Source organism: Triturus cristatus, chromosome 2_1 (genome assembly GCF_964204655.1).
Source record: "Triturus cristatus chromosome 2_1, aTriCri1.1, whole genome shotgun sequence".
NCBI classification, from domain to species: Eukaryota; Metazoa; Chordata; class Amphibia; order Caudata; family Salamandridae; genus Triturus; species Triturus cristatus.
The window spans coordinates 218918297-218944589 of record NC_140581.1 but is presented as its reverse complement, the minus strand read 5'-3'; the positions used below and the strand labels follow the sequence as shown (position 1 = coordinate 218944589).

The 26293-nt window shown below is 44.8% G+C and overlaps 1 protein-coding gene across 1 annotated transcript in view; it reads left to right on the top strand.

The window, feature by feature from the left end:
- TXNL1 (thioredoxin like 1) overlaps positions 1–26293 on the top strand; it is a 174135-nt gene that overhangs the window by 80740 nt on the left and 67102 nt on the right. The window contains exon 4 of the mRNA XM_085630116.1: positions 25410–25532. Coding sequence (XP_085486242.1) covers positions 25410–25532 — 123 coding nt within the window. The remainder of the gene's footprint in view (positions 1–25409; positions 25533–26293) is intronic.

Genomic DNA, 26293 nt, shown 5'->3' with positions numbered 1-26293 from the left:
CCATGCAATGCACTTTTGGGAGCCCCTCTTACTAGAGTCTCGCATAGCGATCGCTACGCAATAGCTAGGCGAGACCTAAAAACGGATATCTCTCAAAAAAGGCCAGCAATCACAGCCCGGTTCGGGTTTAATCTGTGGCGTAGCTGACATGCTTCAGATTGTAGGTTCTTGAAAGATGCCAAATAGAACATTAAATTATGCGCTATGCTGAGGTAAAAATAAAACCCCTTCTGAGGTGGAGTGTGACTCCAGATTACCCAGACAAAACAGTTCCATCCTGAACTTTCCATTTCAAAATTGTGTTCAGGTGTGCATGGCCTGTTGGTTCGCTAGCACCCAACCAAAACTACACCTCCCAGAATGCACTGTGTTGTTAAATGAAAGCCCACTATTGGAAATGAAGTGTCCTGGTTAGATGGGGTCATTGGGTAAAAACACAAATTGACTGCCATGTGCAAGGTGCCAGTGGTGTTCCCGCAGATAGTGCTAATACACAGCACCGCCCAGGTGCCAGTGGTGTCCCCGCAGATAGTGCTAATACACAGCACCGCCCCCCACCCCATCTTCTGCGTCGCAGACTGAGGGCAGGAAAGCAAGTTGTAGTGTAAGCCAACGACTGGACAGGCGCACACCGCTGTTTGCGGTCACGGCAGACACGGGGGCTCCGGTGTGTTTACATCATTTGGTAGCGCATGCTAGAATTGCAGAAAACGTAGGTTGGCGGGGCTCGGAGCAAAACCTCTCATACAAATAAACTTGGACCAGTGGTGTAACAAACGTGTAATGGGCCCATGTGTAAGCAGGGAACCACTGGCTGGGTTGGCCGTAAAATAAAAGTATAAATCAGGCTTAAACAGGCGACTGGGCCACAATGCCGCTGCACTTACTACACCATTGCTTGCTACTTCCATGTAGGGGTCGTACACATCTGTTTCAGGAAATGGATGCGTCCGCAAAGTGAAAATCTTGGTGGTTGACTAAGTTCCAAGTTTGGGGGTGCACGTATCGGAAATCTTTGGTCGCAAGTAGTGCATGCTGTTTCAGATCTCCCGGTGTTTGGTTCTACTGGGGTACCAGTTGTGTCGACGCTTGTGTACGTTTGCAGTCTATGGCTTAGCAATAAATCCCCCCCCCCCCCACAAAAACAAAACCTCACTACTGCCTGCCAAGCGGAATATACCCGTTATGAGCAGAGGCTGCTGGGCGATTGTTTAAATTGCTGCAGTTTGTTAAACCACCTTTCTCCAGGTAACACTTTTACCTATCCATGTTTACGCAGCATCCGTCAAACACTTCACTTCCACCCAGGCCCCGGCTGCCCTCCTCTGTCATCTTGTATAGCCCCCCGCCCCCCCCCCCCCCCCCCCCTCCTTGAAACCTTCTGTCTTCCTGTGATCCTCTGTGTTAGTCTCGTCCTCAGAGGGCCTTCTCTAGCAACCTCCGCTCTCTATCTTACATACCCCCCCTCCCCCTCAGTGGCGTAACGTAAAATGACGGGGGTGGGTAGGGAGTGCAGATGATGAGGGGGGCCCTGAGTCTCTCACATATATGTATTGACCTATGGCTGAATGGGAAGTGCCTCCTTGCGCCGCAGATAGGGTGACCAGATTCTCAAAACAAAAAACGGGGACAGGTCATAGACATAGAAGTAGGACTACGGTTTGCAGTAACCATCAACATAAAAGTAGGACTATTTGACAGCTGTCATAGACATAGAAAAAGGACTACAATTACAGCTCCCTCCACAGACCGAGATGAAGCATTACAGACAACAAATCTGCGGTCTTTTATTGGCAACCCTCTCCTTCACACAGCAGCATTAGTAATTTTTATTACATTTACACTTTTAAGGACTATAGCATATATTTGCCAAAAATCAATAAAACATCACCGGCTAGCAAACGCCAGATTTACTAACTTTATCAATGCTCGTTTCTATAGCTGCGCGTCAGCACCACATAAAGTACAACTCACCAATGTTGCTTAGTTGCTCATGACAGAAAAGCATGGGAGGTAAACTGCGGAATGCTAAATTGCCAAATGGCAGCCATGGACCAATGTAAAAAAAACAATTCTCTCCAGGTATTACTGCCTTAGAGTCTTAAAGGTGGCAAAGGCTGGCCGACCACACAGTCCTCCCACATTTGCGTGGTCACTGCTGCGATGTCATGTTACCTTACTGGGGTATGTATAGTGCACTCTAGCCATTGGTATAATCTCATAGTGCAATAGTGTGAAGACCTGAGCAAAAAGCTCGAGCAGCGCTGCTCGCCTCTCCCACAGGCGTTAACCCTGCTCCTTTAAGTCCTTTCCAGCTAAACAGTTTTCCGTGATCTGAAAGGTAGGTCAAAAGGTCAAGTCATAGCTTTGATATGGAGAACACAAAGCATGCATCAATTGGTTATGACTAAAACATGCAATGAGCAATGCATTAATCCTTGCACGGTATGCATAAGGGCTACTGAAAAGTTTGTATGACTATGAATACAAGCAACAGGACGAAGAAATATTGTTTTATCTAAAGTAGAAACTTTGGCTGGCACGATGACGTAGGTGGCGCTGCGTGTAAAATGTCTCTCTTCAAAGGATTTCCCTTCTTGTTACAGCGCTCACCTCAGTGACGACACATGCCGTAAACAGTGCAAAGAGAGCATGCGCGCGCATGATCAACCGGAACAATGAAAAACAGGGACATTTCTGTGTTTAACGGGGACACTGTTTGAAAACAGGGACATTTGAGTCACTTGGAGAAAAGTGTCGGGACACGGGGACACTTCCCCAAAAACGGGGACCGTCCTGGGAAAACGGGGACGTCTGGTCACCCTAGCCGCAGAGGCTTGGCTACGTCCCTGATACATCCATCAGCGAAGCATCGCTCGGACTCGCTCCATCCGCAGGCTTGCCTCTTGTCAGTGCTGAACTTTCCCACCCCTGGGTCTCGGCCACCGTCCTTTCATTATCCACTTATTCTCGGCGCTGATCTCTCGGGTCCACAAGTGCCACCTCCCGGCTTTCATTTACCGCAATGCTGCATTCTGGGAGTTGTAGTTTTCGTTTAGTTGAATTGAACTATTTGGAAGGTCCGTCTGGAAAATGATTTGTGAAAAGGAAAGTTCAAGATATAAGGTGCATGTATTGTGTGTGCCCGACTTGGGTATATTTAACTGGCCGTGCTGGTTCAAATATCCCTTACTTCTAAAACCGCGTACCATAGGTTTTATACAGTGGTACTTATGTAGGGCAAACCTCTCTGAGAGCAACAGAACAATGTGATGCACATTAGAGGCCTCTATCTGTACAACGCAGCTGCTCTTCCGACTTAATTCACTATTCAGAAAGAGGGTACATTTAAGTTAGCTTAAGGGGTTAAGCCACCTGAAGCAGAAATCAACATGTATACTCTAAGAGTATAAATGTATAAACGTTGTAAAGTAGCTCAGGAGGTTTAGGATTATAAATTTAGCGCATACGTCTATGTTTAATCTGTTCGCCAAAAGTTTATTTTAAATCTTAATAAAGGAGCTTAGTTTTACAGCGCTTGCTTCAGTGCACGGTTGTTAACATACATATAAATGGTAGTGTCATATTGAGGTTTCTCAGTGAGTTAAGGCATGTGTCATAGTAATCCTTGCAGCTTGCAAAGCATACATTTATCTCGGGCACACATTTGCATCGTTGCAGGTTTTAACTAACTGTGCCATTCTTCCTGGTGAATACCGTTGAGTTTGGTAATAATTAACACCAATTGTTCAATGTCAAACAGCAATTCATGTGATATTGTGTACTATGCTAATGGCGATTATTGGTATATATGCGTACACCAATATACACGGCACAAGTGTAGAGGCAGGCACGTTTCCGTCGCACTGCATCGTTAATACTTATAAGGTCCCAAAGCGAGACTGATTACATTGCAAATGCTTGTTCATAGTGCTAAGAAGTTATATGGGGTGCTAGGAAGTGCATCTTTCGCCTCCTCTTTCTTCTTTGAGTGTGCTGATTGCCTGTCTAAGAACCTCGGGAAGGCCTCCTTCCCAAACGTTGCACATTCTCAGCATGTTTTCTCCTACTTTTTACATTTTAAATGGTACTGCTTGTAGTTTGTACACTCCCAGTACCTTTGTGGACTGGATTTGATTAATTGCCTCTTAATCCCTGGTTAGTTCTACCTCAACTTTGCACTGTCACGTGGCCCATTGGGACATTGCTAAATTAGCATGAGCACGCCGCAGCTTCCCTGCTGCTTTTACGCACGTTACTACACACCTTTATTTTTGCAATAATTTCATAGACTGCTTTCACATGAGAACTCATCGCTGTGTTCACTCTCTGTATCGTCCTGGGATTGTGAGTGAACATTATGTTCAAGGTCGAACAACAATGCCCCTTGTTATTTTGTTCTGGCCAGACCGTACCCCTTAGACAAAACATACTGATGCAGCTGGTGTTTCGACAACGTACTTCGGATTTTAGGGGAGTACACGAATAGGTGACACACACTTGGAGAGGGACCTTTCCAGAGAGAAGAGTGAGACCGCACCTATGATGTAGATCTACCATCTATAAGCTAAGGTATGGGGTCTGCTGACAAAGCCCAGCTATCTTCTATTATATAATTATACTTCTTCCTAGCAAGGGGGTTTGGCACTATATTCTTTTTCCCATTGTCTTTCTATATCTCCCTTTATGATATAGGGACTAGCTGCTATGCTGACTGTATTTGTACTATGTATTTTCCTGCTTGTTGGGGCATGTATACTGCATGTTAGGGCACGTTCGTTAAAATAAATATTTTAAACTGTTTCATGTCTGTCAGATCTTATTGTGGACAAGTATAAGAGTGCGAGCGAAAGGGTGATTCCTGAGAGATCTGGGAGTGTTGTGTTCTGTGTTGTCTAATCATTTGTTTCTCTGGGAGTGAGCAGGAGAGCAAGTGAGACACTAGCTAGTTGGTCCTGGGTTTGTGGGTACTGAGGTGGTAGGAAGACCCAGTCGCTATACACCAAGGTCCCATACTCCTGCGCATAGTTCTGTATTTGTGCAGAATCCCTGCAACACCAACCTGCCTCAAGACCCACTCATCCGGTGCCTCTGACTTGATCACACCCATTGGATGTTAGCAACCTGTTTACTCGGGTATCATATCGCCTTCTTCAAATCCTATGTCCCTGACCACCCCTGCAGATAGACCCTTTAGTTCTGTTAACTCTTGGAAGTCCAGTTTTCTGAGAACTTGTTTTGTGGAGGCAAGATGGCGCCTGAGTGAGTGAGTGATTGTTTATCTCAAGCGCTCCTCCGGTCTGAAATTCCCGCCGCTAACTTACTCTGAACCGGAGATCTGGATGAAAATATAATGCGATCCCCTCCGTGCTTGTTATGGCTGGCAGCACCGTGATGAGAAGCGCGAGGCACCTCAAGGCATCCGTGTTGAACGCTCTGTCTTCCGCAGCGTCTCTCTACCTGCGGCCTCTTGTCATGCATCAACGGTTCCACCCGATGCTCTCGGTGCTCCTGACAGACCTGTGGCATGAGGACGTGCCAAACTAAAGACCTAATAATGCACTTGTCCTCAACTTGCCAGAGTGCTATCACCACAGACAAAAGGAAGTCTCTGTGGAAATGTTTTCATTTAAATGGCTAGATACTATAAAACCAAATATGGCAGGACGTGGGGCCAAAGCTGGCAAAAAACAAGAACAATCAACCCAGTCTGACAATTACAGCGGCTACTAGCCTCTCTAACACAAGAAAAGAGCAGCTTCAGCAAATCGCGCAGGTGGCAAAAAAAGTGTATTGCGTAGCGGCAAGGGGGGAAATGCTGAAAAACCAGAAACAATTAAGAAGGCCCCACAGAGAAACACTCAGGATGTAGAGGATTGCCAGGCATTAATTACCAACCTCTTGGGGCCAACTGGGGCAGGTCATCATGGTCCGACGAAACCAGAATCTGAGGGGAGAAGCAAAGAACAAGCCGACGCTGGTGCTACAGCCCCCCCCCCCTGTGGTGGAACCTGTACCCAAACCTCAGACAAACCTTGGATCAGAACCGAATACTGGCAACTCCACCCTTGAGAATAGCAACAGAATGGGTAAAACAGCTAAAATATACAGCTATGGGGATCAGGATGTGGGGGAAAAAAAGTAGGCATTACCTCATCTCCTCAGGCTAGATCCCCCGATGTCAAGGAAAGTTTTTACTCTTTAACTGATGAATCCGAGATCTTGGATGTAAGCATATCAACCACAAGTGAAGGGGAGGGGGACAATTGGAACAGCAGCACCGGGCAGGAATATTCCGCAAAGGCACATGGGCCAAGCAAATCCCTAAGAAGGAAAAAAATCTGCGTGAATCCTCTGACTGTGTCAGTCTGGGGGATCTGAAGTGGGACTACTCTGCCTCACAACTAACTGCTCTAATGGAACAAACGCCTAGAATCAAGGAAAATATAACAAGAACTAACATTGGCGAGAGCCCAGGGAAACAGGTCGACCCTCCCCTAGCACTGGTACTGGAATCGATCAAGGCCTTCCAGGAGGAAGTAAAGATGGATAACCAGAGAGCCCGTTTCGCTACTAAAAAAAATACACGGGGCAGTGCGGAAAGTGGGTAGAACCTGTACGGAGATAGCAGATAGAATGGCTTCCATAGAAACACGGACCGAGAATTTGGAGAAGGACGTTGTCGCCATAAAGACACAGTGTGAAGCACACGAGGGAATCGTTAAGGATCTGACTTGGAAATTGGAGGAGCAAGAAAATAGACAACATCGTAACAATCTCCGCTTTTTAGGAATTCCAGAAGGGGTCGTAGGTAGTGACCACAGGAAATACATGGTCTCACGAATAAGTAGCACATTTCCTGTTCTTGATATGTGGGACTGGGACAAGGAAATACAGCGAGCCCATAGGTTTCCTCTGATGTCCCCAAAACGCCCTGTGAACAATCCTGAAAGACCACGAGCCATGCTGCTATATTTCGAGGACTTTTTGTTACGTCAGACTCTTTATGATCTAGCTCGACCAACTGCTAAGAAGGAATATGAGGGATTGAGCTTATTTACCAGGCCCGATTTTGCTCATGCCACAGTGGAATGGAGAAGGAGAATGAGGCAGCTTTTCTCTCCATTTCAGCGGCATGGGGCGGAAATCTATCTGCAGAACCCAGCCAGACTGAAAATTGTCGTCGGGGGTCTAAACGCAATTTCACTTTAGAAATTCAGGCTGAAATATTTTTAAAGGAAATTTCTGGGAGACCTGCGAATGGGGTCTTCTAGAGAATAGACCACATCATCTAATATTAAGGCGGGGCGCTAGGTGGCGCACATCCAAGATGGCTGCCCACCTGTGAGGCTCGGGAAGCTTGGCGAAGACATCCGTCATTTATCCTTATATATACCCCAGTTCCATGTGATTTGCCACCGTCGACCTCCTCCCTGAACCATCCGCTCCTGCTGGGGTAAAAACTGCGGCTCTCTAGACATCTCCAGTTCATCTACGGGACTGCACACACTGCGGGCGCAGAGACGGGTGCCCTCGCTGGAGACCTACTCGGCCGCCGCACCTACTCGTGCCCCGCGGCTCCACACGTGGCGATAGGCCTCACCGCGGACTGACTTGAGCCAGAGCCTCCTTGCTGCACATTGATCTCCCTCCCTATCGTGCTGCGGCCTCCTCCGCCTGCAGACGCCTGTGTCAACATTTGGCGGTGTGGAGCGTGGCGGCTGCAGAGCGCCCTTTCCCTGGTGCGAGACGCGCCATTTTTCGAATCCGCACATCTTCAGAGGACGCATGAGTACCGGCGTGCAGGGTGCCCTCCTGCCTCCTGGATTAACAGCCTTCTTTTGAAGCATATTGGACAGCGCAGCGCCCTGGGGGACGCTTCAGTGATGGCCTGCCTGCCGCGCTGTTCTTCTCTACCCTCCCCCAACCCCCCGCCCGAGGCCATTGTGATCGGCCTGCGCTCCCGCTGCCCCGCTTTAATGTCACTGCATCAGCCGTCCTCCACTACAACGCATCCTTCAGGACACCCTGCAGGTAATTTTTCTCACAGTGGGAGACTGATAGTGCTATTCTCCACGCTGTCTCAGCATTGAGGTCTACCTGCCTTTGGGCATTGCAAAAGGTGCATACTTCTACCCTCTGGGATGGCATCTAATCATTTGCCTTTACTTACCGCCAAAACTCAGTCTCTTGCCTGCCATCCCCCGAGGCACTTGGGGGTCTGAGGCATCTCCTGTGCTAGGGAGGCCTTAAGCTATCCTCCGCTCTGGAAAGTGACGGTCAAGCAGGAGACCACACACTACAGACCGCCACTGGGCGGCGGATTCCTTTCTTGCTGCTGCGCCCCTTGACGCTACTCTGGTTCTCGGTGACAACCCATCCCCATTGCCAGACTGTGCAGTTGCATATGCCTGCGACGTTCACCCTGCGCTTAGGCTAGTAACTGAAGGACATCTATTCACCCACACTGCGGAATCGTCTGGGCGTTTGAAGTGGTGCAATGGGTAAACCTGATGGCCATCAGCCTCGATTGACCTTTTATTACAAAAAAAGAAAACACGACGCGATCAGCCCCTATAGATATTGCACCTGTCAATATGGACCAACCACAACCACCCTCGCAATCCTCGGAGGATGATGTTAAGTCTTTGCTTCTGGCCGTACAGGACAGTCTATCGGATCTGTCCGGGAAGATGGACACAATGAATAATCAACTGGACTTTCTGGAAAAAAAGTTGATAAACACGATGGGCAATTGAAAGAAGCTGAACGTCGCATTTCCGAGAACGAAGACACCACTTCTCAGATGCAAACTCAGGTAGCACAAATGGACAAATTGTTGAAAGTTATTGCGGCCAAGAACGAAGATATTGAAGCCAGGAGTCGTCGCAATAACGTTCGCATACTAGGCTTACCTGAGAGCATGAATACAGGACGTATGGAGGACTATATTGAACGTCTTCTAGAGAGCACCTTTGGTGAAGATTCTTTCTCGCCACATCTAGTGGTTGAGCGCGCACATTGCTCCCTAGACCCGCGGCCCCCACCGGGCGAGGCCCCAAGACCCATCATTGCCCGTCTTCTTAATTATCGGGATCGCGATGTTGCACTCCAGAAGGCCCGCAAATTAAAACCACTTCAATTAGAATGGAATTCCTTTACCATTTACCCAGATTTTACTCTGGCGGTACAAGAAGTGCGCCGGAAATTTCTCACGGTTAAGCAGAAACTTCGAAAGGCTCAGATATAATACGCCCTCTTATATCCTGCGAGGCTTCGGATTGCACATGATGGCAAACATGTCTTCTGCACGAATCCGCAGCAAGTGGATGATTTTTAAAAAACTATCTCAAAACGTTCACCGCGTCACGACCGCGCCTCCAGATCATCTTCACCATCCAGTGGCTGAATAGGAGCAGAAGGACACATGCTGGGATTGCTCGACACAAGTCACTCTTGCCCTTACAAATCTGTATCTCAATATAATGAGACGCTGTCACCGTGCGCATCACCCCCGCTTGATGATGGGATTCTTGTCCACACTCTCCAGCTGGACCTACACTCCGTTAAAGACTCATGGACAGATAAGTGCCCCAGGGGCTTTGTTCATTGACTGTGGTTCTAACTGTATACTTAAAACTGCCTTATTGAATTGTGGGTAGATGTACCTGACCCATCACCAAGCACCCTTCCGATCCCCAACACCACCTCCACGCGACTCTATCCCCTCAATGGGTGGACAACCGATTGGAGTTGGGTCACGGGAAGGGATTGCTGCTCCGTGGCGCCCCCCTTATGGGAGATCCCCCATGCTATTTTTTTCTGTTTGTCTTTTATTGTTATGATTTTCTCTTGCTCTATTTGCCTTATCTGGTTAGAGAAGATTGGCCTTGTTTTTGGGTGCTATTGGGTGGGCAACAACATGCCGGCACGGTTGGGGTGCAGTTGTGGGTGAGGGTGGTATTGGTGTTAGTAGTTTGTTATGGTGATAACTCATAGGGGTATTTTGTTTTGGGGGAAGGGAATGGGATGGGAATTGTTTTTATTCTAGTGCATATTGGACAACTGCAACTCGGCATGACAATTATTATGTGAGTGGCCATATTACCCTTCGACAACATTTTGCTCGCCATACAGCCCCATCATATCTGAGATGTCTACACAAACAGACCTACCTTGCATCAAATTGGTATGTCAGGGGCCTTCGTGACCCCCGTTAACGAAGACAAATATTAGCGTATTTAGATAGACTCCGCGTACAAATAGCTATGCTCCAAGAAACGCATATGGACCCTAAGCGTCCTTCCTGCTTTGGCAATAAAGGCACAAGCGTTCTCCTCCTACTCAACATACTCGCGGGGCACGCTTATACTAGTTAAGAGGACTACACCGTTCATATTGGGAGGTACGTATAGGGACTTCTCTGGCCGCAGCTGTATACTTTGGGGTACATTGGCTGCACAATCTATCACCCTAGCTTGTAGTTATGGTCCTAACTCAGATGACCCTGATTATTTCACGACTCTATGGGGACACGTACTTAAAATAGGCTCCACACGTCATATGGGATGGGGATTTTAACACAGCTATATGCCCTTCTACGAACCACTCCAACTCCCTTCCTCTTCACTATACCAACACGCGGGAGACCCTCTCTGGGCTGTTTGCGGAGCATGGTTTGGTAGATGTCTGGCGATATGTGAATCCCACCGTTAGGGAAGGCACTTTTTATACTGCAGGGCACACAAACTGGGTTTGCTCACGTGGAGTGACCCCTTGGATCCACTTTGCTAAACACCTAGCTCGCATATATTCAGATCATGCGCCTGTGTATCTTGAAAAACTACTCCCTAACTCAATTGCTACCCCACACTGCTGGAGGCAAGTGCCGGAATCGCTCCTGGACGCTGTGTTCCAAAGAGAACTAGGGGAAGAGATAACAGATTTTTTTCAACAGAAATAAGGGCTCTGTCAAACTTGGGAACGCTCTGGGAGGCTTTTAAAGTAACGGTCAGGGGCATATGCATATCCCAAAGTTTTGGGGTGCTCCGTGATATTAGAAGAAATTTACATCGCCTCGAAATTGAAATCAAACAACTTGATATGTGGGCTGCTGATTCCGGTGCCAAACGAGCCGCACCCCGTGAAAAGCTTACAGACTACACTGATACTGCGAATCGGGAGGTAAGGTTTAAGGGCAAATATTTCACCGCCTACAGATACGGGGAGGGCGAGAGGCCTGGCCGAGCATTGGCGAACACCATTAGGAAACCTCTGTTTTCTACTTCTATCCTAGACCTGATGGATGGTGAAGGGGTACGGTATAGGGACAGCCTTGATATCTCATTGTGAGCGGGTTGGAAGGATGACTCAAGACGCGACGTCTAGTCAGTGAAGGTTTTATTTTAAATAGTCCCGTTTTTTAGACGCAGCCAGATTGTGCTAGACCAGTAGGAGTTTGTAGCGTCAAAGGGAATAAGTCTTTGCCTCTTCGCGGCAGTGTCGGTTGCAGCTTCGGATCTCTCCCGGGTTCGTCTCCTGATCAGCTGGGGAAGAGTAGAGGACTCCGGCGTGCCGTCAACCCAAAAGAGAGACAGAAGCAGAGGCGAGGGTCAATAAGCAGTCCCTTTTACTTTCCACACAGGGCTCGGGGTTGGTGAGGACAACACACTGGTGCTCAAGTGCCAAGTACTATACTACGGCCGACGTGTAATGGGGAATCAGTGCAAGTGAGGGAGGGGGAATGTTAGCTCTCCTATGTACAAACGAGTTGGCGAGCGGCGTTACTTTAGTTCTCCGCCTTCTCCCGCCTCCCGACCCAACCCGTGAAGCGATCACGCTCCTCCGTGGGCGCGGCTCGGCGATACGTGGTTGCGGAGTCCTCCTGTCTCCGGCTTCTCCACCTTCAGCGTACTGCCTCGCTCCTCCTGGCGTCCTCGTTCTCCGTGCTCTCTCTCTCGTTCTCTGTATTCGCTCTCTCGTCTTTCGGTCTCCAGTTCTCCCGCTCCGGTGTTCGTCCACACTCCGAGATGTTCCTCGTGCGGTCTTATTGGCGGCTTGACTGTGTCGTCCGCATACGGGGCGGGGTTATCCGGGAGTATCTCCCAGTTAAAGGGGAAGGCGTCTGTTGTGTCCTCGTTTCTTGAAGCTGTCCACTCGTCTCCCTGCGGATTATAAAGCATATTGTCCGTGAAATCCCGAGCCTCCCACCACTCAGCCCCTTGCTGAATGTCCTCCCCGCTCTCCTGGTGACACTCATGCATATTTGCTACATATTATACAGAACTATACAGCTCGCAACGCACCTCTCCCCCTGACTTCTCTCCTTATTTAGAAGATATAGCCCTTGGGTGGCTGGGTAACTCTCAACGCGAATTTCTAGCAGCACCATTTGAAGATGATGAGCTGCATGAAGCCATAATGCAAATGGCGTCTGGGAAAGCGCCGGGCACCGATGGCCTTCCAATTGATTTTTATAACATTTATATCTATCAGTTACTCCCAGTACTGAAGGAGGTCTTCTTGGAGGCCCAAGAAACACAGATCCTGCCTGCATCAATGAGGGAAGCGTTAATTACATCATTATTAAAACCGGGCAAACCCGCGGATCGTTCCGAGTCTTACAGGCCACTCTCGCTTATAAATATGGATGCGAAAATCCTGGCTAAATTATTGGCAAACCGTCTTAGTCTACTGATGGAAAAACTGGTTCTCCCGGACCAGGCTGGGTTTATCCCATGAAGGGCCATTTCCCATAACCTCCGAACATTATTCTCCATCCTACAGGTAGTAGACCCAAGGTTGAAACTAGTGGCGGTGATTCTGGATGCCTCTAAGGCCTTTGACTCGGTCGAATGGGACTACCTTTTCACTATCTTGCAGGGTATGGGTCTTCCCGTGGGCTTTATATCATGGATCCGACTTTTGTATACCTCGCCAATGGCAAAAGTCTTGATCCATGGACATACTTCTCCCTCAATCTCTTTATCTCTGGGCACGCGACAAGGGTGTCCACTTTCTCCCCTTCTTTTTGCCTTAGTTATGGACCCCTTGGCATCTAAGATCAGACAGCACTATCAGCACATGGGTCTACGTTGCTTTTTTTGCCCAATACTTATCTCTCTTTATGCTGACGATTGTTACCTTGTATATTAAAGACCCAAGCCACAACCTTAATACACTACTACGCGAATTTGTTAAATTCGGCAGTCAATCAAGTATCCATATCAATTGGTCCAAATCCCAGATATTCCCACTGACCAGCTCCGTTACTCCCTTTGAAACAGATTTTCCTATTGGGTGGTGCGATAAAGATGCCAAATATTTGAGGATCCGCGTTACGGCGCATCGAGATGAGCTAATGCGGATCAATTATGGGTGTGCAACGGAACACATCACAGGCCGAATTACTCGTTGGATTGCCCTTCCCTTAACTATGGCTGGGCACATATCCCTTATCAAAATGGTAATTCTTCCCAAGTTTTTATATCTCTTCCTTAATATCCCTTATGATCCTGGACGACATTTATTTGCCTCCCTACGTTCGGAATGGATTCGTTTAGTGTGGGGCAGTAAACAACCGCGTATACAGTGGGACACATTAATGCGGCCTTATTCACATGGTGGCTTCGACATACCCAACTTTGAACTATACTATATATGTGCCCAGGCACATTACGCTCATTTTTGGTTCCACCCACCTCGCTATACTCCTCATGTCGCCACTGAACATTGGCTTGCAGAACCTATCCCACTAGATGGCGTCATTCTTTCTCACATTGAGCCCCGAGGACGTTGCCCCTCTTCCGTAGATTGTACAATCAAGGCCTGGTCCCACATCCTAGACCATATGCACGTGCCCTGTCTATATTCCCCCCCTTCTACCACTCACTTACCACCCAGAGATATCACTACTGCAAGAGGGTCTATTCAAGAAAGTTGCGCCTACACGTAACATTCATTGCTGGGGTGACCTGTATGCTAATGGCAAGTTCCGCACCCTCCAACAACTATGCCCTGATCCCCGCCGTCTACTAAGGAACTGTTTTTATATGCTCGCCTTCGTCATGGCGTTCAGGCCAGTAACCCTGCCTACCCTTCCGAGCCTGCAACACTGGCCCCTCTGCATCACGGCCTACGTGCACCTACTGCCTCACACTTGGTGTCTACACTCTATCACACTCTCTATAGTGACGTTAAATATCCTCAATGCGCGGCCCGCGCCAAATGGGCAGCGGAGTTGGGTCAAGACCTTACTGAAGCACAATGGCTGTTTTGCTGCAAGCAGAGAGAACAGATCTCTTCTAATAGCAGACTCCGAATTATCCATTATAGATACCTACACTGCAGCTACTACACCCCGGTTAAACTCCACAAGTTTGGTCTGCGGGACACAGACAGATGTGACCGGTGTAAAACAGAAAATGCTGACTTCCTACACCTTGCTTCGAAATGTTCAGAGATACATACCTATTGGAGTCACGTTCTCACGGCCCTAGACACTATGATCTCCATGCCTATCTCGAGATCCCCACTTGTAACCCTTCTAGGATACACTGAACAAATCCCTGCTCAGCACCGAAAATTTGTGTCCTTCTGTCTTGTACTGGCTAAGCGGTAAATAGCCTGCAGATGGGGTAGGGGACGGGCACCCAAATGTAAAGACTGGTTATCAGACATGATTCTATGGCAAGATCAACTATGTACTTCTGCTGAATTACTCCCGCGCTCCTCCCGTCCTCGTGACATTTGGGGCCCACTACAGACGTATTTACTGGAACACCCTAGCAATGCTGTGGACATGCCCTAAAGCCTAGTCCCGCTTCCCTATGACTGAGCCACTCCGTGTATGATATGGTCCTCCCTAATGACAGCCGTGATGGATCATGCTTATTTCATCAAACTGCGTTATATCCCCGGACGTTTCGAATTTGCTGCAGATTGTAATGGCGAATATATGATTTCTTGTTGCTTTTTTTTTCTTATTGATATTCATTAGTAATGTATGATTGCCCTCCCTGCTAAACTATGTCCATGCCTGCTGACACTTATGTACTCTGATTTCTGTTTACTATATGTTTCCTCATGTTCTTGCTGTGTATTCATCGCACATGCCGAACTATGCTTGGATGTTCCTGATGGAAAAGCTCTATAAATAAATCAATAAAAAATTTTAAAAAATCTAATATTAAGGCTCCTGAGATGCTGGAAATGGTGGCAAACTGTTTAACCTCATTAGTGTGGCTTATCTAGTAGAAACTGCATAGGAATGAGATAATATGTGAGGATTTGTTCATTGGTTTATGAGCAGTGGCACTGCATTTTTCTTTTTCGGGTGGCTTGGGAAATGACGGGACGGGTGACGAAGCAGCGATTACTCCGATAACATCATCCTGGCTCGGGCTGAGCCAGGAAGCCTCAGTTACAGGTGGGAGGGGGTAGGGGTAGGGGTAAGGGGCTGGGTCTGGGGTAGGCTTTGGGTGGGGGAGGGCTGGCATGATTGGAAGGTGCACAGTATGATTGTTCTGGAGGATACCTTTGATGGGTAAAATTCGTATTGGCACTATCAATATTTGTGGCCTTAATGACCCTAAGAAAAGACATACTACAGCAACATGGCTACGATTATTGAAGGCATATGTAATATGTATGCAGGAGACTCACAATGAGGGTGAATTTGTGAGGTTATAGGCTGGTTGGGGGGGAGGGGGGGGAAGAGTACACAAAATACCCGGAGACAGGGGTTGGCGATGCTTTCATCTAGCAATACGTTAGTTCACCAGAACCGATTAGCTGGGCAGATGGGTAATAACCGAATGCGGTAAAAGCACTGGGGAGTCATTCACCATCTGCTCAATTTATGGTAGCATTCTGGACGACCCAGGAGCATTCAAACAGGTAAATAGTCAACTGGTAGCTTGGCCATTCCCCGTTGTCCTGTGTGGTGACTTTAACATAAACATACCTGCCAACAAGGCATTGGGCCCAAAAGATAATTGGTCGTATAATGGCCGGAAACCTAAGGTGTTTCGGGCACTAAAGGCGTTATGCAGGGATCATGGTTTGAATGACGCTTGGAAATGGCGAAATCCAACAGACGCAGGGTTCACGTATTTCTCTATCCCACATAAAGTTCATGGCCGACTTGATTTTATCCTTGTGTCTCAATCTCTGCTTCGTGAGTGTATGATAGAGAAAGCTCCACGTGTATTGTCCGATCACAATCCTTTAGTGATTGAGATCAAGGAAGACCATGTTAAATATAGGGAGAAAACATGGAGCTTTGAGCGAGTATTGCTGATTGATGAAGAATATTGTAGCCTCATTAAGAACTGGATACCGCAATTTTGAAAGGAAAATATAGGTAGTGCGGGAATAGACGCCGCGTGGGATTCACTCAAAGCCGGTATACGAGGGGAAACTAAGATATTCTTTGATCCGTAATAAAAAAACAAAACAACAAATACATGATTTACAGAATCGACTGGGCCAAGCAGAGGAGGATTTAGTGGGGACTATACAACCGGGGGGATGTGGAGGATGCGCAAGCAAAGGTAGCAGTTGCTAAATCCTCCATTATGGAAATAATTGCTACAGATGCTGCAGATAAACTTATGGTATGGAAAGGAAAGGCATAAGAGTGCAGTGAGCAGATTGGGCATCATCTGCAACAAGAACGAGACAAAAAACAATGCAAAACTTAATACAAGAAATTCGGGATCCCACATTGGGAGAAGTAACAGACCCAGATAGCATCCGAAACACATTTTATATGTACTATCAGACGTTACATCAAGATGATGTACAAGGGGATACAAGAGAAGTTAATGAGTGTCTGGACTCAATCCCTAGAGAACAGTTTTCTATAGAAGATCAACAACTGTTGGATTATCTTCCACAGTGGATCGAGATACTATTATGTATCCATAGCCTACCCAACGGTAAGACGACAGGATTGGATAGTATTCACACCGTATTTTACAAAAAATTCTCGCAGGAAATTAAAGAATATATTACCCATCTGTTTGTCTACGTGTTCAAGGAGGAGGGGGGGCAGGGGGGGGGGGAGGGGGGGGGACCTCCAAACTCTTGGTTCTCCGCTAAAATAGTAATCTTCCTTAAAAAGAATAAACCAGAGAGTGAGCCCGCTCATATTGTCCAATTACACTGATCAACGGCAACAGTAAAATATATTCGAAAGTGTTAGCAGCTCATATGGCGCCAATCATTCACAAGGTGATCTCAAATCATCAGCATGGATTCGTTCCAGGGCGTGGGACGATTGACCATATAAGAAGGTTTATTACACTTCTGGATGCCTGAGTGGTATTCAAGGACCCCATGGCTCTAATCTTAATGGATGCGGAAAAAGCCTTTGACAGGGTCTCGTGGCACTTTTTATGGGATGCTCTGTCAAGGGTTGGAGTCAAAGGTGGGCTCTTGCAGGCCATCCAAATGCTCTATTATCATCCAACAGCCAGGGTTTTTGTTAATGGCGCTCTTTCAGATCCATTTTTTAATAACCAGGGCGACCCGTCGGTGATGCCCAAGCCCACCCTTTTTGTTTGCGGTATATATTGACCCCTTCATACGTCGATTAGAAAATAATCCGGCCATTAGATCCATCATGACACATGGCTGGGCGACAAGTGTTGGCATTTATTTATTTATAAAGTTTTATACAGCGCGAACATGACCCACAGGGGTATCAGAGCGCTTTACAGTACACAGTTATCACACACTTTTTACATACAATCGAAAATCGCATACAATACAAAAGAAGTTGACATTGGTGTTTGGATACATTCGGTGGCAAAAAGTCATCAGAGTTAAAGTTTTAGGATGTTAATTTGTTCACTAGAAACATTTTTGCTTCTTTTTTGAAGGCAAAACAAAGGGAGCTGCCAGTGCTGCCCATTATTTAGCACCTATTTATATTCAAAGTGTGGTCATTGAAACAACACACTGATGACTTCTTTTTCTGTCAGATTTAATCTTCAATCATTTGGATTTATAAAAAACAACACATAACACTACATTGTGCCCCAAACAAAAAACTCAACTTGAAGTGATAAGCATTATTTGTTATATACAAAATTCATTTTTTTGAAAGAGAAGACGCAAAAAACATTTTTGTACAAAAAACATTAAATACATCAGTCATACCCATTCATACCACTCATAACTTGTACAAATTACAATGTTACAAAATACATTGAAAAGGCCATCAATAACATACAACTCAGAAAAATCTATTTTAGTTTAACTCGAAGATTGGCCTCAGACTAAAGGTCGACGCGTTTCAGATCCCCTTTCATGTGGAGATCCTCATCAGGACCTATGTGTGACTGAAACAGAAACAAAAACCTCATTTACTCAATGACCCAATATATTGCAAGTCACAGCCTACCAGCTGTTTTAATTCGACTCTTACCTGCAAAACTGCAGCAACAAGAAGAAAAATCAATTCTGTGGTGGACCTAAGAGAGAATAGAACAAGGCCTCTGGATATAGTCATACTTAATTAAAAGTAAACGTCCGTCTACTAAAACAGGCAATACCGTCAGTGTTTTAATAATGGTTTCTTACTTGTAGTATCTTGATATTGTAAGGACCCAGCTGCGGGCGGGAAATGGAGATTGCTGTGCGCTGAAAGAATTAACGCACAACTATAAAAACGGGGCTTGCAGATGTGAATCATGCTTTCAGAAACTGCTAATTTCAAAATGATACCTTGGATCGTAGCGTTTTTTCGATGGAGCGAGAGCAGGACGAACGATGTCTTCGTTTGTTATCGAACAGTTGTTTATCTAAGATGGACAGAAACGGGCCAATTAGAAATCTGTGGAGCAGCGGTTATGCCGGTCGACTTAAAAAATGATTCTGAGGCACAGTTTATTATTTGGCTCTCGTAAGTCTTACCTCAGAGTATAACGGTGTCCTGTATGTTATGATGCTCGTTGTCTTTCCCGCATTGGCGCCTTCTCCGAATTGAAGTGCATGTGTAACCCGCTTGTTCTCGCGATCTTTATTGCCGCTGGGAGTTGTGGTTTTTGAACGACGTTCAGTGCGCGCGTGTGTATCAACAAACTTTATTTAAATCCTAAGTCTACAACGCTGTCTTAGAATGTCAACTTACTGCCAAGGACATCTCGAAGGATATATTTTGGCTAATTACTACTTGTAATATATTAATGTAGTCTCCTATACTAATTCTTGCAAAACAATTTTTTGAACATATGTCTTGATAACCATTTTGTCCATGTCGTATGTGCGTGATCAATAAACGCGTGAATGTGGCAGAAAGTAGGTATGGACTGGCTCGCTAGTGAAGGTTAGGTGCACAACCCGTCTTTCTAAATACGGATACTATATTTCAGGTATTTCCAAAGTCGCCATCCTCATGCGAAGACTAGCACTGGAAAACACTAGTTTGGTTGGTGTGAATGCCCTGTTGTAATAGGGGGACGTTGTGGTATGCTGTAAGTTCATGTATGGGCACTATTCATTTTGTTGTACAAAAAATCATTACAGATTATAAATTTCGGATAATTCATTCAGCCCACCCATCTATGGATGTATTGAATTTAACAATGAGCATTGCCTCACGTTTTAGTAGTTTGGAGTCTAGATCGCCTCCTCTCATATCCTGTTCAACTTTTGAGATCACGGTCCATCTCAGGTCTTTTTCCGTGTGGGCGAGGGCCACCCAATGATTGACCAATGGTGCATTCTGCACTTTTTTGCGTACTCTTGATTTGTGCTGTTGAATCCTTAATCGAATCTCTTGGTTGGTTTTTCCAATATATAATTTGTCACATGGACATAATATTCCATACACAATATACTTGGATTTGCAATTGGTGAATTTATCGTGTTTCCAATGTATTTCTTTGTGTGTGAAAAGTGCTCCTTCGATGGTTGATTCACAGCACACGCATGAGCCACATTTGTGGTGGCCCTGTATGGGTGGCAAATTAAGGAAACTTCTCATCGTCCTATTTTGAGTTTTCGGAAGGGCTGCTCTGACTATCTGGTTGGCGATACTTTTGTCCTTTTTAAACGCAAAGAGGGGAACCTCTTTGAGTGTTGGATCTAGATTTTTTACTAAGTGCCAATTTTGATTTATAGTCTTTTTAAGCCAGTTTGAAGACGGGCAATAAGTAGACACACAGACAATTCTGTCTGTTTTTCTTTTATCTTTTCTTTGAAGTAACGTATCCCGTGGGGTCCACCATGCTCGTTTGATCGCTCTTTTTAGAAGCTTTTTAGGATATCCTCGGGCTACTAGATTGTTCTTAAGTACCTCTGCGTTCGCAAAATATTCATCCTTGTATGTACAATTTCTTCTTATACGCAGGATTTGCCCGTAAGGCAAATTCTCTTTAAGGCTTCTTGGATGACTACTTGAAAAATGTAAGGCTTTGTTCCTGTCTGTCTTTTTCTTGAAGAGTGTAGTTGCTAGCTTGCCATCTGCGGCATATACTTCAACGTCCAGAAATGGCATTTTTGTTCTAGAATAGTTCATAGAGAATTTGATATCTGCTGTTCTGTTATTGAGCCAATTAACAAAGGACTGTAGTTGATCTTCTTCACCGCACCAAATCATAAAAACGTCGTCGATATAACGGACCCATGTCTTGATATTGTCTGCAAAAGGATTGTTGTCATAAATAAAGGTCTCTTCATATTTTGACATAAAAAGAACTGCCAATTCTGGGGCAAAGGGACACCCCATTGCCACGCCCTTTATTTGTAGAAAGAATTCATTGTTGAAACTAAAATAGTTGTTTTTCAAAGCAAAGGTCGCTAGGTCCATGATGAATTGTGTGGGCACCTTTTCCGGTTTGGGTCTTTTATTGAGTAGGCATTCTAACACTGCTAGGCCTTCGTCTTGTGGTATCTCTGTGTATAGTGACATGACGTCTAATGTCACTAGGAGGTTGTTGTCTTTGTCAAAATCCATTTGCTCTAATTTATTGAGGAAATCTGTTGTATCTTGTAAAAAGGATTTTACCTCCTGGATGAATGGTTTTAAGAAAAAATCCACGAACTTGCAAATTGGCTCCAATAGAGATTCACAGCCCGAGACTATTGGTCTTCCCGGGGGTCTTGATTGGTCTTTGTGTACTTTGGGAAGTACGTAGAAGATCGGAATGCGGGGATGTTTGTTTTTTAAGTACTCATACTCTTTTTTGCCCAAAAATCCTTGATCAAAACCTATTTGTAGGATGCTAAACAATTTGTCCTTGAGTTCTACTGTGGGGTCAGATGTTATTTTTCTGTAGCAACAAACATTGCTTAGTTGTTTATTAGCTTCTGAAATATACCGATCAATACCCCAAACAACAATTGATCCGCCTTTTATCGGCTTGCTTTATTGTTATAGATTGATCCTCTTTTAGCTCTTGAAGTGCCTCTTGTTGGGCCTTAGTGAAGTTGGTCTTTTTATATCTTTTCTGCTTTTTTTCAACTTCTGAAATAGCTGATAGAATTACTTTTTCGAAAAGGATAACCTCTTTAGGAACTTTGTTTGATGGTGGGCAGAAAAAAGATTTCTTTCTCAATCCTGTTGTTTCTGACTGCATCAATGCTGGGTTGTCTTTGAAGAAAGTGATTAAACGCACTTTTCTACAAAATTCTATCACTTCTGTTTTTATTTTGATGAAGTTGGTTACTCTTGCAGGGACGAATGACAAGCCTTTTTCCAGTACACTTGTTTGTACATCCGTCAATGTTTTATCTGAAAGATTGTAAATTGGCGATACATTTAATTTTTGTAATGTTGGCGTCTCGTTGACATTTCCCATGGCTGGTTGTTGAATCTCACTCGTCCTCGTTGTTTCTGTTGGCCTCTTCCTAAAAAAGACGGTTGTTGTTGATAGTTTTTTGAAGGCGGCAAAGGAGGAGATTCTGCGTACATCTGGGGGATGGGTGTTCTAAATCTTTGGTGCGATACCTGAGAAAGCTCTGCACCCAGTTCTCTTTTTGTGGAAGGATTGACGTTTTAGTAGTAGTGAGCTCGAGCTTCACGAATGTCTGCATCCTCCCGACCGCTCCAGCTTTTGTGCTAAATAGCTGGAGGTGTTGCTATGTAGGACTTTGTGTCATGCAGGCGATCTTTAGTTGTATTCTCACCTCGTAGGGTAGCCAGTTCAGAGCCTTGGGTTATTTCTTTTTATTCCGGTGACCAGCCTGAACGCACCGTTAAGCGACGCCCTGAGCGGTGCTAGCTTATATTTTGGAAGACCGCATAGAGTGGTGCTTCCATAGTCCAGCCTCGGTAGTACTAGTGATTGTACTGCCGTTTTTAGATCAGTCTGTTGGAGGAAGGGTTTAAGTTTCCTTAGGATACTCCACTGATAATTGGCTCCCTTGGTGGCATTGTAGATTTGCACCTGCAAATGTAAATGTTTGTCCAGGGTAACTCCCAGGGATTTTGCGTAGTCAATGATGTGTGAGGCGCAATTGAAGGAAGTTAGATGCTTCAGCCGTAAGTCTATCTTGGGCGTGTGATTGGGAGGGGAGATGAGGAGGAATTCAGTTTTCTTGGTGTTGAGCATGAGGTGGTTGCCATTGAGCCAACTTTGGGTATGCTGATGACATTGCCCTTGTGACCCCTGACCCTTCTATCGCTCTACAGGAGACAGAGGAAGAAGCCGAAAGATTTGGGACGTTTTCTGGGTATATACTTAATCGTGGTAAAACACAAGTAGTGGTCAGCGGGAGTACAGGGATAGATGATTCTAGAGTGGTCAAGAATGCGACGTATTTAGGGGTTAATTATTCTGCAAACATGGAGGAGATTGTAAAAGACAATGTAGAACCTCTTTTAGTTTAAACTAAACAGGATTTACTTAGGCTAAACAATTTACATTTATCTATTATTGCCAGATGTAATATAGTTAAAATGCTATTCCTTTTCAAGATATTATATTTTTATTCGAGCAATTCCTTTAGAATTTTCTAATGATGGGTTGAAGAAACTAGAAGATTTATTCTTGCAATTTATCTGGGCATATGCCAAACCGTGAAGGGCTTTTGAATATCTTACTTTACCCCGGGAATGTGGGGGGTAGTTTTACCCAATCTCAGACTTTTCTATTGGGCCACCACACTTCTAAATAACCTAGTACTGCTACAAGAAAAACCACTTGAAAGACATGTTGAGGAGGTCCCGAACCCCCTCGCCCCCCTCCACCCACCCACCATAACTTATGGGAGAAGCGGCATGGGGTTGGCTATGGCGCTACTTAAATGATCATTACAAGAAGGTACGCTTCAAAACATTAGCCGGAGAGTTTAAAGTCTGGAAAGCAGATCGAAGATCAATCGGCATAGGCTTAACTACTATACACCACTAATAGACCACCCAAACCTTCCAGGGGAAGTATTTAAGGATTATACAGTTAAGCGATGGGGGGGACACTGGTCTGACTAATATGGGGGGGCTTTTTCTCTGACGAATGCTTAGTCTCCTTTGAAGATCTCGGGGAGACCTTTTGGGTAGACCGGTGAGACTTCTTTAAGTATCTTCAAATAAGGGACTTTTTATTTCAGAAAGGTGGCGGACCAATTGGTTACTCTAGGAATACTGTAGTAGAGGAATTATTAAAAAAAAAAAAGAAGTACCTTTCCAGTCAGATTGTTTATAATCTCTTCAACTCCATGATGAAGAATGATATGGAAATATGGGCAGTAAAATGGAAGGAGAGGATTGGCATATCAGAATATACATCCCAGCAATCATTTAAAATGGCACAGAAAATCTTAAATCCGGCTAAGCTACAGGCACAATATTATAAGACTTGCTCCTCATTTTATTATACTCTATAAGATAGCCAAATGGGGGAGTGGTAAGGGGACATACTGCCCTCAGTGTGCCATATATCAGGCCAATCTTGCTAATATTTTTGCTTCCTGTAGTAAGCTTTCAAAGGTTAAACGTGATATAATCAAATTTTTTAAGGAAGCCTTGGGAATAGAATGCTCCCCGTCACCAAGCCTATTCGTGCTGGGGTGGGGGACGTAGAACTTGCCAATTAAGGTTTTAAGCTGGTGTTTATTGGGATGTCTGTATTTTGATTATGTATTGCCTCTGCTTGGCTGGATCCCAAGCCTCCGGGATTGCAGCAATGGCTCTCCCGATTTCTGGCTACATACAACCTAGAAAAAGCTGTGTATGCAAAAAGAGGGAATCGAGTGCAAATGAAAGCTATCGGAATGGGGAGATGGAAAACACTAGATTAGGACGACATATTGCAATGTATTTGGGTTGTAGTGAAGAAATTTATATGAAATATCTGATTTGTTATATATTTTGTTTTTGGGTTTAGCTGTGTACAAACATATCGAACTCATGGCTCTTATCAGCCCCTGGGGTGGGTGGGGTAGGGTGAGTAATTGGAAAAAAGGCACATTCAACTTGAGGATGAATTCATAAAACGTATTTATATGTATGTAACATTGCGCAAGAGAAAAAATAAACAAAAAGGAAGTCCAGTTATCTCAGTTTCTGTATTATTAGATTACATACTCTGTGTTGTGGAGAGACATTCAGTTCCTAAATGTTTTTTTGTTCTTTCCAGTAGAGGTGGTTCTCTTGTAGGCTTATTTATAGTTAATGAAAGAAGTCACATTTAGCTTAAACATAAAATTCTCTCCTAAAGGAAAAATAGGATATTCCATCCATTCTCCACTGTTGCTGAGATCTAGATCTTTTGAGACTAAAGATTAAAGCAATGTAAACTTGCGTATGGGCAACATATGAGCAGCGAGGGTTACACTCCATTGCAACATATGAGCAGCGAGGGTTACACTTATTCTCCATTATGCTTGTGTTTTAGGAGTCTAGAAGCCCTGTCAGTGGTACGCAATATATCAACTTGTTCCTGGTAGACTTGGATCTTCAAGTTGGATCATGCATAAAGTGTTGTGACTCCATAAGGGCAATGTGAAATTAGTGGACAGTGTGGGATCTTTATACGAGGCAGACCGTCCCTTAGGCCATATGCACTTTTAGTGCCACTTACGAGAGTCTTATACATTCTACTCCTATATGAATTCATGAGCAACAGAGACATTAAGCGGGGAACCTCAATCATCTTTTGGTGCCTTTTACCGGGATACTGGTATATTTATCTTACTGCAGGTTATATTCCTTGTTTAGCGCCATATAGCTGCCTCTTCTGTGACGGTGGCTACTTACTGTATCTCAGTAATTGAGGAGACCTTCAGGATGGAGATATGAATGTTGACATAATTGACCAGGGACAAAGAAACTACCTGCATCGGACTATACTATTTAGCATCTAGTTGTTCAGGCATATTAATATAATATTTTAGTTATGTACAGCGATGACCACTATTGTTTGTTTTTTAACCTTTGCATTTTTATTATTTGATTTTAGATGGATTTAATGCCATTTATAAGTAAAGCTGGTTGTGAATGTCTTAATGAAAGTGACGACCATGGATTTGACAATTGTTTATGTAAAGACCAAACATACCTGGAATCGGATTGTGATGAGCAGGTGAGAAGTTTCTAAAATGTGTTTGATCTCCTTGCTTGAGATTTTTATTGCTGGGCCATTGTAAGAGCTGCGTCGTTGACCATATCTTTTGTATGTTTGACTGTCGAAAATGGGATCATCGAAGATTAGCTTTCAAGACCAGGCAGGTCCTTTCTGTGGTTGTGAACAGAAACCTGAGATATTGTGCTATGTGTAAACTATCGATCGCCAAAATTACACTTTTGATGTGTGTTGAAACAGACTTTTAAATACAGCATGCATATCACAAGCAGTTGCTTGAGCTTCGGTGTGCTTATGTGATCTTACTAAAACCGCACACCATGCAATTACTATTGCAACAGAAGGAACTCAAAATAGCCGAGCTCTTACAGAGCAACACTTTTTTTTAATTATTTTTTTTAAACATTTGATAGAGAATGTGTACTTCACCACCCTTCAACAGTGCTCTGAAGTGGTCACAACGGGAGATACATGCATCCTTAAATAAATGAACTAATCATTTTCTTTACTCCGACATTTTTTTGCATTATTGATATGGTGTACTGGTGTAAAACAATGTAACATATTGACTGCCAATCTGGAAAGTTTATGATCAGTCTTTAAAAATCTGTCTTCACAACTATGTACAATGTCATAAATAACATGCACTTAGTACTTCTGTTTAAAGCAACCAGTGCTGCCATTTATAACAATCATTGAAGCCTAGAAATTCATTTCTAATACTGTATAACTGGTTGATCTTCCACAGCTCTCTGAAAGGT